This window comes from Falco peregrinus, chromosome 15, assembly GCF_023634155.1.
Source record: "Falco peregrinus isolate bFalPer1 chromosome 15, bFalPer1.pri, whole genome shotgun sequence".
NCBI lineage: Eukaryota > Metazoa > Chordata > Aves > Falconiformes > Falconidae > Falco > Falco peregrinus.
In genome coordinates this window covers 1,786,813-1,804,309 of record NC_073735.1, presented here as the reverse complement: position 1 = coordinate 1,804,309, position 17,497 = coordinate 1,786,813, and the positions used below count along the sequence as shown (strand labels likewise).

The window sequence follows — 17,497 nt, the reverse complement described above, 5'->3', positions numbered from 1 at the left end:
AATACAAGCATGTGACAGTACAACCTGGAGCTTTGTAAGGTTATTTGTTCTCTTCAGAAAAGCAAGCACCACCCATTCAGTTGGAGTGGCGAAAGTGATCCAACTGTGGAACTCTGTCATTTTATTTTCCTTTCTCTCTCCATGCTTTCTCTGATTTATTTCTCCTTATTTTTCACTGTTTGCTACTCTTCTTGTTTGCTTTTTTTGCAAATCAAATGAGCACAAGGCTTCTGGTACTTGGGACTCGATTGCTGTGTTGAAAAACAAAAAACTGAAGATTGGTTATTGTGAGATAATCCTAAAAAGCCAGTTCAATCGCAATTTAAATTGAAACATATGAGCATATAGGCCAAAGAGAGCTCAGTTGTTGGGTTTTTTTAGTTGCAGGGACAATGCAGAGACTGGAAGTTGGTAGGGGTTTTTTGCTTTGACTTAGAGGTTGTGTTTTTGCAATAGCAACATTTTAGAGCTAGGTGAATTAAAACCCTGGAGGATATAAATTAGCATCTCTGCAGCTGAGCTCTGATTCTGGAAGAGAAGGCAATGTGGGGAATATAGCGGGTGCATAGCTTTTGCTTCCTTGGGGAATTAAAACCTGAAGTTTTATTTAATCTGTAAGAGAACGTAGCTGAGGTTTTTGATTTACAGTAGACAAGTATTTTCTTGGAAATAGCCTGCTGTGAACATAGAGGTCATTTTAATACTGGATTTTTATTTTCTATTACATACATAAATGTCATCAAGATGGACTTCTAATAGTGTACGTGCTTCACCTTAGCAAACACTCTATTTGGCTGTGAACTCTTAAGAACCACTGGGTTCTGCAGAAGCCTATCTTTTTCTGTATCAGAAAAGGGATTGCCTTTGTGTGTGAGTAATAATTCCAGTGAAATGGAGTGGAAAGGTCACGTTAACTGGGAGTCAAAACATGTACACTTGGAAGCATTAGCAAATGATATCAGAAACTGCCCCAACTACTTAGAATCCTAGTAGATTAATTTCTGTTCACTGATGTTTCCTAGAGCCTTTCTAGTAGGGAGATATTTCTTGCTTAACTGAAATGTAATTTCATCACAGCCTGAGTAGAGGTGTAAACATACATTTTAGCCCTGCTATCTAAAGAAGCTTTATGTGGAAGGAGCAGAAAGAGATGAGTAAGGCTCTTGTAAAGAAAATGAGAACTGAAGTTTTAAGGGGGCTGTGCTCTGTAGACTCTAAAATGCTTTGTTAAGTCCCAGGGTTCATGAGTATGGAAAACTTTTTTTGGCCTTTGTATAGACCTTTGAAGGTAGGTTGCTCTGTGTTTCTGTGCCGCTAGCAAACAATTAGCTGTGAGTATCTTTCTAGCAGTAATTGTGAAGGATTCAAAAGCTGGTTACTCATCAGTACCAAAGGGATCCAGAGGGTTTTATTTAAAACAAAGCAAAACCAAGACAATCTTAATGTTTAAAATCTGCCACTAGACTTCTGAATTAATTCATGCTGCATGCTTTGCTTCAGATCTGAAGTAAGTATTCTGGGTTACACGGTAACCCTCTGGTTACTGAGGTAGTGGTGTTATGATTTCTACGTGTACTTAATTGTACCACACACACTTCAGTATTTGTGTTTGGAGATCTTGTTATGCTCGAAAAAATGAGACTTCTGTAAACTTACTTGGCTAGTGATTATAGATAGAGATAACAAATAGATATAATTAAGAGCTGGGACCTACCCAGACAAGCTTCTCATGGGTGTAGCAGTGAAGTATGGCCAAGCATGGAGCAGAGCAGTGCCTGCGGCATTCCTGATATCAACTGGTTAACATCTTCTTGGGTTTTTATACCTGAGAAGTGATGATTTATCCACTGGAGCCTAAACTCTTGCTGCTAAGCCAAGTGAACCCCAGAACTGCCACTGAAGTAAAGGTGAAGTGGCTTCAAAGCAGATGACAAAAATTTGTAACCTGGAAACTCAGGAAAGAAGGAATAAGCATCATTTCCTGGGCATTGCAGGAAGCTCAGCAAGAACCCCCTTCCCCTCACCATCTTTCTTCAGGAAAAACATTCCCTGATAATCTCAGTTTAAACTCCTCCCTCCTCCTAGAAACCACATGGAGTAACAGATAGGGTAAAAAAGACAGCAAAATGATGGTGTGGTACTTTTGGGGCACAGGTGCCATGTAACCAGCTCCTCATGCATGTAAGTAGCCAGGGCAAGTAGGGATGCCTGAAACTCCAGCACACTTAGACTGTCTCGAGACAGAAGGGACTTCTTTAGGGCTGATTCTGCAACCTCCAGGTGCTGATGCCTAGCATGCTTATCCTCGGGACAAGTGAAACTTCTGGGTAAACAGGCTGGTGAAGTGTGCAGCAACACTGAACTGCAGCTTCTGGCTTGTGTGCGTGTGTGGATTGGACAGTCTGGGTCATAGTGACTGCTACAGCTTGAGAACTCGGCTGCCCAGGTTGAGTGGAAGCCAGGGTCCTGTTCATCTTTCCTTTTCTTATCCTCTCCCTGCTGTGATCCCTCTTCAAAGTGCTTGAGATACTGAGTTTTTCAGTTAGTGGGACTCCCTTCTCTAAATGTACTTCGTGTCCTGTTCTGCACAGCTGCAGAAACATGTCTTGTTTTAAATTGAATAATTTGGTTTCCAAGTTTCTCTAGCCACAAAGAAAGCAGGAAAAATAAAACTTGATGGGTGAGACTGTTCTAAAAGAATCTGGATCAGCCAAGAGCTCAGCCTCTCCCTCTTGCTTGGCTCAGAAACTTGGCTCCTCCAGCTCTGCTTTGCAATTCATCCTGATTGTCATCACGTGGAGAGAGATGGAGTTATGGGAAACGGGATGCGGAGTGGTGTAGAGCAAACATCAGTGTTTCTTCTTGAATGGCAGCTGTTGATCCATATTCCCAAAAGAGCTGTGGAGGGTATTTTTCAGTGTCCAGCCTCCCGTAGACTCCTTTTCTTGATTCCTTGTCTAAAATACTGAATTCTTTTGTGTGTGTGTGTGTATTAGGAGGATTTTTTTAAGATCGCATTTATTTTCTTGTATGTGTTTTACTTACTATCATGGCATTGTTCTCTGTTTAACATTATATGTTTTAGTGGGCAACAGTTCATATGCTTCTCAGCGAAGTTTTTTGGGGATTTGGGAGATGATAGCTTGTTTAATCAAAATCCAGCAGCCTTAGGGAGTCTTTGATGCAGTAATTGTGGATATGCACAAAGCACGATTTCAAGGACACATTTTGGAGGGTAAAAACAAAACAGGAGGTAGGTTTTCTTTTGTGGTCAGTCTTGTGGTGGTACCAGGCTGGGGTGACAGGGTCCAGAACCAGTTGGATCCATGCAGATTGGCATAAGTTTCTGCCAAAAAGAATTTGGGTCATGTTGTTCCATTTGGCGTAAGTAGTGGGAAAGGAGAATGCTGGAGCATTTTTGCCATCACCAGCTACTGCAAGTAGCTCCTGGAGGAGCTCTTTGCTGGAGGCACCTTCCAGAGTTAATGGTCGGTAACAGGTTCTCCTGCTGCCTGCAGAGTTTTGTGCCGCTGAAAATCTAGGCCAGATTCAGTCTGCTCTTGTTCTTGTGTTTTTTTCTACTCTTTCAACTTAGGCAACACATAGAAGAGCTTCTATGTGTCTGCTATGCAGTTTCTTGTTAATCCATAAAATATCTTCCCTAATCTATCTTTTGCAATGCTATTTGTCACCTCTGCAATTTATATTGCATGTGTTTCATAGGTACAGATGAGCTGCTAGGTTGCAATGCTTGTATTTTTTTTTCACGTTTTATAGTAAACTATACCAAGCAGTTGTGTTACCGATAACTTCTGAAAGCTGGTGGAAACACGTCTGTGTGCACCAGAAAAGCTGTTCAGTAGAGCTCAATGACTTAGCATTGAAGGCTTTTGTTCTTGGGACTGGTTGTACTTGTGACTGCATAGTAGCAGCATCCAAACATCTGTGACAGTGTCCTGTTTCCCTCGGGAACCTTAAGATGTTGGTTTTGTAGAAGAAAGATCTAATATTTAGCCAAAATTCTAGTAAGGGAGGACCAAGGGTAGAGTTCCTGTTTCCTTGCCTCAGGCTGTTTTAACAGATGTGTGTGTTCATCCCCTTGCTGTAACTTGCAACTTGTCTTCTGGGTAACTTCAGCTTTTAGGGCTCTGGCTCAGATATTTCTTTTCACCTAACTGAATGGAAAGTCTTAGTGAGGAAAACCTAGAAAACTGGCATGGATACTGTATGATTCTATACATCCATTAAAGACAAGAGTTGCTTTGTCATTCGTTTTATGTACAGGCTCTATGGCCTTGTGACTATCACTGATCAGATAGATGCGCAGTGTCCGGCAGAGCCCTGCCAGGACAGCAGAGCTTCCATCCTTGCCAGAGCCTTCTTCATGCCATTATAAATCTGCAGATATCTACAGATATCTCCTGCATTTCCTCTTTCCTGATCAGGAGCATCCCTGAGAACTGCTGGAAGAACTGGATCTTATCTACTTATTTATTTTTATCTTTCTTTGCTGAATTGCTACTAATTCTGTGGCAAAGCTTTTACAGTACTCTTAAAAATAATGATGCGTGCCAATGCTCATGTATCTTCAAAGCAGCAGGGAACCTTGGTAACCGTGTAAGCCAGCGAATGGCACTCATTTTGTAATACAGGGCGAGAAGTGAGGTGAAGAAGGAAGGACGGCTTCTGTGAGTATGGCCTGGGCCACAGTTCAAAGGCATGATTATAGCCTGTGGGAGCACATGTGACCTGGTTTAGAGTGAATTAGCCGTAGGAGTCATACCACAAGTACTAGCTTGGTCACCATAACTGGTACTTGGGTGTCAGAAGCACAGCACTTGGTCCCACGCATGCCACAGTCTAGCTGTGCACCTTGAACCTTACACTACAGCTTGAACTACAGCTTTTTCAGCAGTCTTGTATTACTTAATTTCCTTAGGTGCATGGATTATTTTTTCTACTTGGCTGTAGGCAAAAATTTTAGTGCTGAAAAAATGTTCAGAATTAGTTTTACAGTTCATGGAAAGAATAGTTGTCTAGCTTCTAGTCAGAGGCAGTGGGTTAACGGATGTACCTTGAAAAGAATGAGGGGTTTTACTTTTAATTTTTCCAAAATAAATCACCTTACCCCCAACTTCTCGTGGTAAGGTTGGTGCTTCTGCAGAGGCACCACTTATACTCCTAAAACCCCAAAGCAACAGACTCTTACATACACTTGTCAGCTTTTAAAGTCTGCTTAATTTGCTCTTTTCATGATGGTCACCTCTGTTGTGAGCTTAGTATGCCTATACCAGTACATAAAAATCAATTAAGTTACATACTGCAAGAAATAATATTTTTATTGACAGGAAGGAGCAATGAAACAATGTAAAGTGTATACCTACTAATGTCAATGTAATTCATCTAGAACTGTTGCAGAATATACTTTACAAGCTAGTTTAGCTTTGAGTATATTGAATAAATGATACATGATAATAGCTTAGGGTTCCTGTCCTTTTACCTGAATGGTGTCCATGTGTCTAAAAGAACTTGATTTATATCGTATTTTTATACAATAGTTTTCTATGCTTTTTTTTTAAGGTGTTCTATAAGGAAATCCATTGTTCTTCACTGAGAATGCTTATTGATGCATTTCTCTATTTGTTCGCCATACTGCTTCATTCTTGGTTCCATATGTGATGCAGTTTCTTGGTCAGTTTTCACTGCAAATAAGGAGTCTTTAATTTAAGTGGGTGTTGGATCTGATCCTTAAATCACATAAATGGAAGCTGAGTAACCTAGAAGATCCTCATTAATTCTTTTCAAATGAATAAAAAGTTCTGTGAGCACACATGCGAGTTAAAATGCAAACATGAAGGAAGAATGAGTGGTGATGGTGGGACAGAGAAAAATCATCAGAGAGGAAGATATTTGTATTTCCAAGTAAAACCTGGGAAAAAAAGGGAAAAAGAAAAGACTTCACATGCTTAAAACATGAAGGACACCTATGGAAGGAGGTGGGTGAATAGTACCTGTCGTTATTCACGTAATGAGTTGTATAACAATTTAATTTTTTTTAATAAAATACTTAAAATTTTTTAAGTATTGTCTCATTCAGACTAGAGAAAATATAGAAGAGTACTATTTAGCCATTCAGGGCATAAGAAACATATGTATATATGACCCAAATTCCAGTGGAATTAACTTAAACACTGTCATTTTTCAGTAAAACTTAATTCATGTTGTGCAACATAGCTCTTGGAGCTTAACACTTAACGATATTCAATAAGAGGAATGTAACCTTTTTTACAAGAAGAAAATGCAAATGGTTCATTAAAAAGATATTCCCCAAACATGCTGAGTACTTAATACTGGATCCTGCAATGGTTACACGTGAAAAATCTCCTATTTACAACAGGAGGTACATACGTGAGTTGATTGCTGGATCGGTCATTTTCTAGGTTATGTAAATGTAGATTGCTCCATATGTAGCAAACAGGGAAGTTTCATAGAAACCAGCTGATTCACAATCAGAAGTTAAAATAAAATGATAGTCAGTCTGGGAAGAGAATTATTATATTTTTTTAACAATAATTGTCTATTATATAGAAATTCTACTGAATAATTAGATGTCTGGCAGCATAGAATAATTTAAACTCCTTGTTATCCTTCTAATTTGCAAAACTGCTTAGTATTAAAAATTATCCTTGTAAAGTGTTGTCATATACTTGAATTTTATACGGGTGTATTCCTTGGTTAGATCACCTGGTGAAAGGAACAGATTCAAAATGCTTTGTGTCCCAGACTTCACCTACAATCCGTTATTGGTGGCAAATTCTGATTGCATAAATAAAAAGCTCGATTTTTTTGTTGAAAAAACATGCTCAGTATGTGGGTATGTTTAATTTTGGAGGGATTTCCCACCCACCCCCCACCCCCCCCAGGACTGCCTTAAAGTGTGACAACTCCAGCCTTGGACAAATTCAGAGTGAAACTGCAGGAAGTATTAAATATAGCCCATCAGATTTGGAGTTCCCATAGCTCATGTTTAAAACTACGAGTTGCCTGAGATTTTCAGCACATCTGAACATTGTTTGGACTGTAGAGACTACTTTTATACTGGTATCCTCAAGACTAGGCTCTGAATGGCTAAAATTGAAGGGGTTTTTTTCTTAAGCTAGGCACCTGCACTACAGAAATAGTTAGAGCTTCAGAATGTAGAACACCTGCAACTCAAATGGACCTCAAAAGAGAAGTCCAAGTGCTCAGCTTTGTGAGAAAATTAAGCCCTATTCATTTTACTGGAGCACCTAACACTGAATGCTTAATACTGTTGAAACCTGGCTCAAGGGTTTTCCTCATTTATTAGTTTGCACTTTAATTCTGGATACTGAGGAGATATTTTCAACAGTCAGTTCAAGCTATAATACATTTGAAGACTTTCACTGTCTGTTCTCTGTCTGTTCTTCAGCAACAGTTGCAGCACGTGGACCATGAGGTGCAGATAAATGAGCCTTATCAGCATTTTCCTGGAAGGCAATAAACAAATACTCAGCTCAATCTACATGCTAAGTGTTCCTTCTAATGCCACATCTTTATTGCCCTATTTTCTACTTGGCTTTGTATGAGTAAGGAGTTTTGCAAGCAAAAGAGGTTCTGTGCAGACCTCTGGAGTTCATCCAAAGTCTATTATAAGTCACCAAGCATCTTTTCCACATGAACTGATGATTACTTGCTATATAGCAAAGCAGGGAAGGTATAGAGCTAGCTGCTACATGACAGCTGTTGAGATAAAGACCCTGACTAGGTAAATGAAATACCTTTAAGGATGATGTCAAAGGGGGCCGAAGGTGACATGGAAAAAAGTTCAGAAAAGTTATCTGGTGACGATGGACTGGGCATTCTTCTTGAAGCATCTGGCAAACTGTAACTCTGTGCAGGTGAAGAAACCAGAACAGTAAATTTCCAGCATTAACAGTGATGCAGGCTTTGTGTCAAGAACCTGTACCAGTTTTGACATGCAAAGTCTAGATTCTTCCCCTTACCATAAGATTGGAGGGGGGTGGCATGCTCAACAGTTCAGTCAGTAATGAGCTGGATTGAAATTACTGTGTTCTACTGTGTTTTATCTCCTGCAGAGCATAACTGTTATGAAGGTGGGTTCCTAAATGACTTGAAATCTGGCTTTAAGCTTGTATTTCTAATTGAAATCTTATTATTGGTATCTGTGCGTGTACACTGGTGGGAACTCTTATCTGACTGAACCAAAAAAGACTCTGGAAAAGATAAAAGAGCTGTAACTGCACTGAATATTTGCTTAATCGGGGACAAGAATACTGGAATCTGTGGCGGATACTGCATTATTTCAATAGAGCAGAATTTCACCCTAGAACCTTAGTCCTCTGTTAAGCACTCAAGCTTCTGCTTTTCAGTGTTGGTGTCGTGTTTCCTGCACCAAAAATTTAGCAAGAGATGCTGATACCCGCTGGGTAATCTGGTTATCTTTTGGCCCAGTAGTGCAGGTTTTGGGTAGTTTTGGTGCTGAACGTGTACGCCAAGGGACAGAGAAAATGAGCTCTTTTTCTTTTAAGAAGCTTCTGAAGGTAACTGAATATAATGGTAATACACCTGTAGCATTCCTTTGTCAGCAGAGGATGAATTCCCCTGGTGTTGCTTCCAAGATACCTGTTATCTGGCTTGGTGTGCTGTAAAACATTGGAGGAGAAGGCACTTCACATGCTGGGAGGGGTTTGGATTGGGGACAGCTGCGAGCAGGATGCGGGCAGCACCTGCATGCAAGTGAACTGCTCTAAATTATAGCAGCTGGAGCAGCCCCTAGAGCTGGGATGGGACCAAGTGTGGTAAGAGCTTGTACAGTGCTTTTTACCTGAAAAGGGGATTTTCAACCCTATGAAAGACAGGGCGAGGCTGGGAGCATCTTCTACTGTGTTTACAAGATGGTACGGCTGACATTACTGCAGTTAGTTTCTTGGGTATTAATGCTTAGAACCTGTGTCAGAGTAGCTATAGACAGTTACCTCTTGAAGAATGTTCTGTCCCTTAGGTTTATGAGTCTGAAGCAAACGCATGAGTTCTGTGTTCTCCTCAATTTTTAAATAGGTAGTGGTAGTCTGACGTGAATTTAGTACCTGCAAATGACAGTGAAACCTGTGATTGCAAAAGAATAAGAAAACCTAAGGCCACAGTAAACAGGCTGCTGCTGGTCCTCACCTGCAACTCGGGCTTTCCTCCCATTTGTAATAAGCAGTTAATTCCCTCGAGAATTTGATCTTTGCGTAGTCGGAGAAACCTTCCCATGTCAGTATCAATGTCAGTTTTTTGAGACTCCATAACTAAGGCAGTGTGAGCAAGAGCAGCGCAGTGTAGTGGTGTTAAACCTGAACAGAACAGACCGCAGAGAAGTCAAACGAGTGCTCGAACACCTCACTGGAGTAAATCATCCCACGCTTGGCTATTTGTAGGGGTGGGTGGGGGGCTATTAAGACTGATTGGCTCTCCTCTTACACCTTTTAGTTTTAAACAGGAAATTGAACATCCTTTGGCCCAGATAAAATCTGCAGCCTGAAACCTTTGGAGTCTACACTAAGCATCTATGTAGTTAAGCTTTTCCCCTTACCGTAATGGTCAATCAGATTCACTTCCACACTCACGCCATTGTTTTTGCAGTTTTTCAAAACCTGAAGTAAAGAAGACTGAGATAAGTCCTGATTTTTGGCAGTGCCAAAATACACTGTCCTCCCCCAACACCATCTTACTTCAACCACATCAGTCCAAAGCTAATTTTCAGGTATAGAAAACCCTTGTATACTTTAAAGAAAAGAACACATTTGTTGTCTTTGCTCTACCTTTACATGTGTCTTTGTACAACATTATTGACCAGCTTACCTCTAGAACTCTCAAATAGCCATTCTCTGCACACAGGTGGAGTGGAGTTTTCCCCAAACCATCCTGTTCATTGACGTTAGCTCCTAGGGATATCAGGTCACTCACCATCAGGTGCTGGTTCTTTTCTGCAGCGATATGTAATGCAGTCTGAGAAGAGAAGAAGGGGAGAAACTCATTGTGAAAAGCAAAAAGAGTTTTCAAACAGGAGTGCTTGTTAGAGAATGAGGTGGGGAGGTGGGACGCTGGGTTCTGTTCCCAGTTGTGCTAATACTTGCTCTATGCAGATCACTTCCTCCCTGTTCCTGTTTTCCCCTCTTTGCAAGGACAGTAGCCACACCTTGTCCAAAAGGATGCTCGGTGCTTGACTGGGGTTTGAAAGATGTTTGTATGTGATTAAAAGTGACCCTAATCCTGGCAAATTAGCATCCTACCCGTTTCTCTACATCCTTCTCATTGATCTTATTTAGGGATGCGAATCTCTGTGCAAGTGCGTAAGTCAGAGCTCTTCTTCCCTGGGCAACAGCTTTGTGCAGCAGCCTGGAACAGAACACAGTTTGAAACAATTAGAACATAAAGCACTGGTTAAAGTGCTCAAAAGTAACAGAATGTATTTTAAAGCCTGAAATGTTAAGGTTCGCAAATGTTGAAATATTTAAATGTTTAATTTATTTAATTTCTGTATTAATAATGGAGTTGCTGATTTTTGTCCTCTAGGATTTCTTGGGCCTCACTTCTTGCTATTTGCCATTCCTCTCCTCTCCAAGAGCTATATTCCATGATTCCTTTTTGCTAACAATTTCTATTTCCTCTTCCTTTTTTTGAAGAGCCCTTCAGTACAGGGAAAGGACTGCAAGATACACCTAAAAATTGAAAATCTAAACTGTAATTCAGTCTTGTGGAGGAGGAGAGCTCATTTTTTTTCTATGTATTCAGCCTTACTGAACTACTCAAAATTGTACAAGTATTTTTCCTGAATTTCATCCTGAAAAATACTTCTTTTTTTTCTTGTAAATTTGGGCATATCTTCCTTTCCTTCTGGAGGAAGAATTAATGTAGAGATTTGTTTATTTATGTATTTATTTCCCCCTTGTCTTGTAGCATGATATCCTTGAAGATGTCTGAATAGCTCTGACACTTACTGCTGTTTCTGGTGGGGTTTTTTTGGTGGGTCCTGCCTTTTTATGTTCATTTGGCCATTTAATCTGATGTTTAAATACTTCATAGAAGTAAGTAGGTTGCTGGAAATTTTAGCTTGTGAATTTTACATAAACATGGTAGTAGAAATGTCTAATTTCTTAATTGTGATTAATTTTGTTCACATGAGAATTTTTTCTGTATTTTTTTAAAAAATATGCAGGAAATGTGGTAGTGGGTGGCTTATTGTAACTTGGTTACAGCTACATTGTTGCTGAAAAGTGAGGTCTGCAACTTGATTATTGCACTGAAAATCATTCTTCTGAATGGAACATGGTACTCCATGGAAGAGGACAGTGCTGCATTTAGCTTTCCCTGTGTGGTTTATAAATACTTTAAACTGGAAACAGGATTGTCTATGTGAACAGGAATTAATCTCTTTCCCAAGACTAGGACCGTTCATAAATCATGCTTTCTGTTAATCTGATCTGATACCAGCTTCCCCAAAATAGCTGAATTAATGGAACCTAATAAGAGATTTCAAATTATTTTTTTTTTTTTTAATGAACAGCTATTTTCTATATAAGCATGCCATTCTAGGGAAAATTGGATCAGTAAAACCTTTGATTTCATTTCTAACAAAACAGCCACTCCCCGTTCTTTGGAAGTCTATGGCTAGACTAGCAGCATATGTATGTTTTGGTGTAATCCTCCCACCCATTTTTATTACCAACTAATAATACAAGTAATTATCCTGAGAGTGTCTGCAGCATGGAAAAGATCTCTTTTGCATATCTTTTTTTTTTCCCCAGTAGCAATTACTTGTTTTGCTTGATTAAAATTTTCTTGTAAATACCTACGTATACAAGTCATCTTTAATATTGTTAATACTGCAAATTTACCCTGATGTCAGCTGTAGTTTGGCAATACTACTGCAAATACGGAATCTTTCTATTTTCACTATCTGCCTAAAACTGTGTGTGCTGAGGCATGTTTGAGTTTTCCATTGAGCAAGGAAGCCTTTGCTACAGGTGTGCCCAAAGCTAGCAGCTGGAATTAGAGCTCAGGCTCAGGACAAGTGATGCCCCAGGAAACAGAAATCAGTATATTTCAATAGAAAAAGTGGAGACCTGTTGCCATTTTCATCAGGTGCAAGTAGTTTGTCCGCTGGGATATTTCTCAGTAAACTTTCTTCCCTGTGTAGCTGGAACTGAAAGAAAGAGATGGCAGAAAGATCCTGCTGCGTGAAAGAAATTGGGGTCGACTTCAAATGTCTGTCAGTGTTTGGAGAGCCCAGATTAGCTTCCAGAAGCATCTCTGAACAGCCTCCCGATGGGCTGAAGTGTGGAGATGTGTTCTGTGAAGAATGCCTTTGGACATCCTTCTGGGTACTTGTCCACGCATCCTGTATCCACCAGCTACTCTCTTTCTCGCTTGTCCTTGAGAATATTCCTGGTAAGATGGACTCTTGTGTGTTTTTCTGATCATCATGAAAAGAAGTCTCTCTCTCTCCCTGCAACACGGAGTTGAAATCTCTAAAACAGCAGTATGAATGCAACTTGGTTAAGCTGTGGCGTCTTTCTTGCAGGCCACCAGGTGCCTGCTTGCTTCCTCCCGTTTCCCACCGGGAGGCTTGTGGATCTGTGGAGAAGCCCTGCCAAAAGCCATCTGGCACAGAATGCAGAGACTCCTCCTTCAACTGGCTTTTGTTCAAATCTTCCTGCAGTACCTCCACCAGGATATCAAGGTCTTCTAAGCCTTTTAGCGTTTGCCCAACGCTCTGCTTGCTCTGAAACAGCAACAAAAATGGGGAGGGCGGAAGATGGGGGAGGGAAATCAGACATGAAGTGTCCTGTTCTCACTCGGTGATACAACATGAAATATGCCTGGGGAGGCTGGCAGCGCAGAGTTGAAGGTGTTATGCATACCTGTCTAAGCTGTTTCTCTGTATAAGGGTGAACTCTTCTCTTTTCTGTTGGAAAGAAAGGAAGAAATCAGCTATTTTGAGTTGGGAGGGGAGACACATACAGAAAATATTCTCGTGAGAAATTTTGCCCCAGATAACAGAGAGCTAACACACACGTGGTGGTTGTGCGGAGTTGGCCTGCTCCTGTGATTTAAGGGGAGCTAGGAAGCACCATGTGTTGCTTGACCGTGGCAGAGAAGTGGTCCAGCTCTTTGGGTACCTAACAGCAATGATCCTACTGGAAAAGGAGGCTCTTTTACCAAGAGTTTCCTAACCTGTTTTTCCTGAGGATCCTTTGGTTACCATCTTCATTAATGAGGCTTCCTGAGGAGACAAAAACACCCAACTCAATTTGAGGTGCTTGCACATAAGATGAGGAAAGCAAATTGTGACCTGCACTATGTACTTTGCACAGCAGAGACTGTGAATAAATTTCCATGAGTGGGTAATTTGTGGCAGACTTACAAAGATTTTTTACAACAGACTGGGTATCTGGGAGTCTACCAGCTTCTTGGGCTGTTTGTGCAGGTTGTTCCGAAATCAGGGTTGCTAGAGCAAAGTTGTTACTGTTCGTGGGCCATCTTTGACGTGCTTGTGTGATGTATAGTATCCAGGGCATGAACGGGCTCTTGCTGTCAGCGTCTTAAAAGTGTTCCTAGCGCAGGCCCTCAGTCTGTTTAAAATCTGGTGTATTTTCCACCTTCATCAAAAGCATTAATTTAGTAGATGGAGGTGGCAGCAGCTCTAGGTGTAACCTCACCAAAACAGTGGCAGAGCAGAAGTGTGATGTGCGTGCACCAGGATGCTGCAGCTCTGGGAGCAACCTTTCTAAACTCAAGTCCTCACCTTGCTATGAGCTGGGTCCAGGCCTTTGGAAAGCCGAATTTTTCTCAGTAATTCCCGTACTGGCATCTTTACTCTCACACCCATGTAGCGCTTCTGAGGGGGATCAGAGCTAAGTCCAGAGTCTGGAAAAGACATAACATGATGCTTAAAGTAACATAATTCTCTGAGCTGTTACAGAACAGTGGGAGGATGAGGTCACCCTGAGAGATGGTCTGTGATTCTGATATTTGTCATCGATTGTGGGAAATTTCCACATCACCCTACATGTTCCTTAGCTCTGCTCTGCTTCCTGGTTAACTGTTGCATTGCTTCTCGGGCTGCAACAGACTGTGAGGTCTCAAAAAGGGAATATTTTTCTTAAGAAACAAGACAGAAACAAACCCCAAAGCTGGCTGTTGGATCTTCAGTCTGAAGGTATAAGCACAGAGCTCAGTTAACCTGCAGATTATCACGTGAAGGCTGTTGTCAACCTTTAGCGTGCAGGGATGGTTTCAATTCTGAGCAAAGAGGAGAGACTGTCCCAAGTGCAAATGTGCCACTGAAGCTGGAATGAGGACAATGGGGGCAGGATAGCAATGCAGAAGGAAATTTGGGTGGATGGTTGGGAAAAAGAAGGAAAAGAAGTTGGATGTTTCTGGTTTAGAGGGGTTTTTTTGTGGGGTTTTTTTTTTTTTAGTGGTCCAGAAACAAATGTGCTATCTTGAGACTTGGCCTTGGGCAGTTCTTCCTGGTGTCGTACTGACTTGGAGCATATGATTGCTTTTGGGGAATGTCAACACTGTTTAGATTACTGCCCCTCATAGTCATGTTCTAATGTTCATCTGTTGCAGTAAATCTGTCTTTGCAGTTTCCTGTCCTGTGGTTTGTTATATTGATATCAGTGGAACAATAAGGAACAGAATTGTTTCAGAAATGAGATAGTGATGTTATGTCCCATGTCTTTCTCCGATGGTTCTTGGTGTATTTGGAAGTCAGTGTGGTGTGATTCAAAGTGAAGCAATGATCTTCTGTAGCAAAATTAAATAATTATTTGAGAATATATATAGTTGCCCAAACAAGCTTGTCTTCGTCAAAACAAGCTGCTCTCTAATTGTTTGTGTTAGGTCTTCTTGAGTCTTGTACTTGAATCCCCAAACTTGAAAGACTTGCCCAGATTAGGAGCTTAAATACATTGCTTTTGAAATATCTTTTATGTAACACCATGTCATTTCCCCTCACCCCTTGAGTATGAACTTCTGTGTATAGAATGCATTCAGTAGTTGCTATTGTCATTGTAAAACAATAGCTTTATTGCATTCATTCAGGGTCTTCCCAATAAAGCTTCCCAATATTTTCCCCCAAATTTTGTTTCCCAAATAAAATACACCATATAGAAGGCCACTGTTCAAAGAAGCCCGAGTGTTGGGAGTCAGCATGTGGGCTACTGAGAATAAGGAGTCCCCCAGCTTGCTGGAGCAGAGAGCAGCTTCTCTTCCTAGCGCAGCTCGTGGCATGGGGAATGAAAACAGCACTTGTGATTAAAACGCACGTATGATTAAACAACCCAGCAGCCTCAAATGAAAAAGGCGTGTGCAGCTTGTGCAAGCAGTTCCTACTGCAGGAGCGAGGTGCCTGTACTATTCCTCCTTGACCAAAATCTGTGTGTGTGCTCTGCAGCAGCTGCTGGGTCTGACTGGCCAAGTCTTGTGGAGGAGAACTGCAGGAGCTCAACAGATGGGGATGGTGCGCCTCCCCAAACTGGGCATGTCTCAGAGGAGGCAATATTGGCATGGAAACCAGCCACACAAGATGTGGTTTCTAGTTGCGAGATACTGTTTCTCTTCCCTGCTGCAGGCACTGAGAGACTGACACCCCTTCAGGAGGAGGGTCTTGAACCCTGTGTAGCAAGTGTTGAGTACATATCGAATTGTTGGTTTGTGCTAAGATTTCTGGCATTTCTGAGTGTTTAACCTATCACTGAATGATTAAAACATTGGGGCCTCAAAAAACATCGTTTATTTCTCAGGGTGCTCTAGAAATGGGAATAATTCCTTTTTTAGATTGGTGTTCTAGTGATGAATTATTTACTCTTTGTAGAGTATTTTTAAAGGCCTCTCTGAAAAGTTTTATAAAAAAACCGCCATAATTGCTAATACATTATTATCTTTCAAGCCATTTGTGCTATATGATGGATCAGATTACGTGCCCAGTTGTATCCTTGAAACTGAAGAACTCAGCAAAGGCAGTGATTCACCACTTTCATATAACTTTGTAATGTTAGTAGCTCAAAAGGTCATCTGTACTACCTTGCTGTTAGATTCAGAACCAGTCACAGTTCAGAATGTGAACAAGCAGCAAAACTCTAGAGATAGACAGAACCGATGGCATATTGAGCATCCTTTACCAAACAGAGTAATTTCTGACTTCACCAGCAGACCACAACAAAATAAAACCAGGAGATAATAAATACTGGAGAGTGTGCCGTACATTTTCAGTATTATTGCCACAGAAGCTTCATATTTGCTACTGTGCTAGCACAAAAGGAGTTGCAAGTCGCTTTGCAAAATAAGCATAACAGCATCGCATAAAACAGAAAATGTGAATAAAGATTTGATCTTACCGGTGGGAGCAGGCATCTCTTGGGGTTTACGTGAAGTAGGAGAGTAGATCTTGGGACTTGCAACATTGAATTCAGTTAATCCGGAGTCTGGCAACGATGGGCTCTGTTGAAAGTAGCCTTTGGGACTGGCAGTTTCTCCAGGCAGTGGAGATCCCTGGCCCGGGCTGTAGCCACAGATCTCATTTTCACTGATGTTTTGATTGACCAGTAATTCAGGACTCATGCAGACTGTTTGCAACATTACCACTGTGTGTGTAGAACAAAATTAAAAAGAAGCGGGGAGGAAAAAAAGCTTATTCAGTTGTGCTAAAAAAAAAAAATAATCAATCCAGTTTCACATTGAGAATGTGGTATTTGTATTTAATTCTCCAATGTAATTAGCCCCTATGAGCTGGGTCCAGCTTCCCTCTTCTCTTTTTAGCAGCAAGTTATAGCAGTTGCAGGATGAAGCCAGCCTTGGAATCCCAGCAGTCACTGGAAACAGCTTTTGAGTTTCTTGGCTGCGATTCTCCCTTGCTCTTTATACTCAGGTATGGCTTGAAGGACGTCAGCCTGGGAAGGCCCCACCCTCTGTCCTAACAATCTGCAGCAGCTGATGAAGAAATGAGTTTTCCCAAGAAGAGATTGAGTACAAGTTGAAAAATATTTTTCCTTAGCGACAAAACAGAAAAATTAAACTCTGATTGATTTACTGCAAATGGCACGAGTAGGGGAAAAGCAGCCTCTGACAGACTATTTGACAGGATTGTGCAAACAAGTAACTGATCCTGAAGTAAATGTTTTGTGAATTCTTATTAAAAAAAAAAAAATATCAGGCGGGGGGGCAGTTATTGCAAGGCTGTGTAAGAGGACTGATCACTCTCAGCCTTCATGAAGCAAAAATAATCTTCCCTTAAATATGAAATTTCAGCTAAGACATCCCCTATAATCTACATAGCTTTGAATTGGTGAAGAAAGAGAAGTGCTATGTGCTCCACTAAGGATAGTATTGCTTTTGTTGGGGGTGGTGGTGGGGCGGTTTAGGGTTTTTCTTTTGTTTGTTTTAACAAGGAAGGAATCTTACATAT

General features: G+C 40.9%; 1 protein-coding gene across 1 annotated transcript; it reads right to left on the bottom strand.

Moving 5' to 3' along the window:
* Positions 1 to 4,578: 4,578 nt before the first annotated feature.
* LOC114011911 (uncharacterized) lies at positions 4,579 to 16,671 on the bottom strand. The gene is made up of 12 exons (XM_027785499.2): positions 16,431 to 16,671; positions 13,832 to 13,953; positions 13,261 to 13,309; positions 12,948 to 12,991; positions 12,150 to 12,808; positions 10,317 to 10,422; positions 9,886 to 10,032; positions 9,617 to 9,677; positions 9,211 to 9,377; positions 9,018 to 9,128; positions 7,800 to 7,911; positions 4,579 to 4,730 (listed from the first exon to the last, which is right to left on the bottom strand). The coding sequence occupies exons 1-12, from the start codon at positions 16,669 to 16,671 to the stop codon at positions 4,579 to 4,581; spliced, it is 1,971 nt and encodes a 656-aa protein (XP_027641300.2).
* Positions 16,672 to 17,497: the final 826 nt, after the last annotated feature.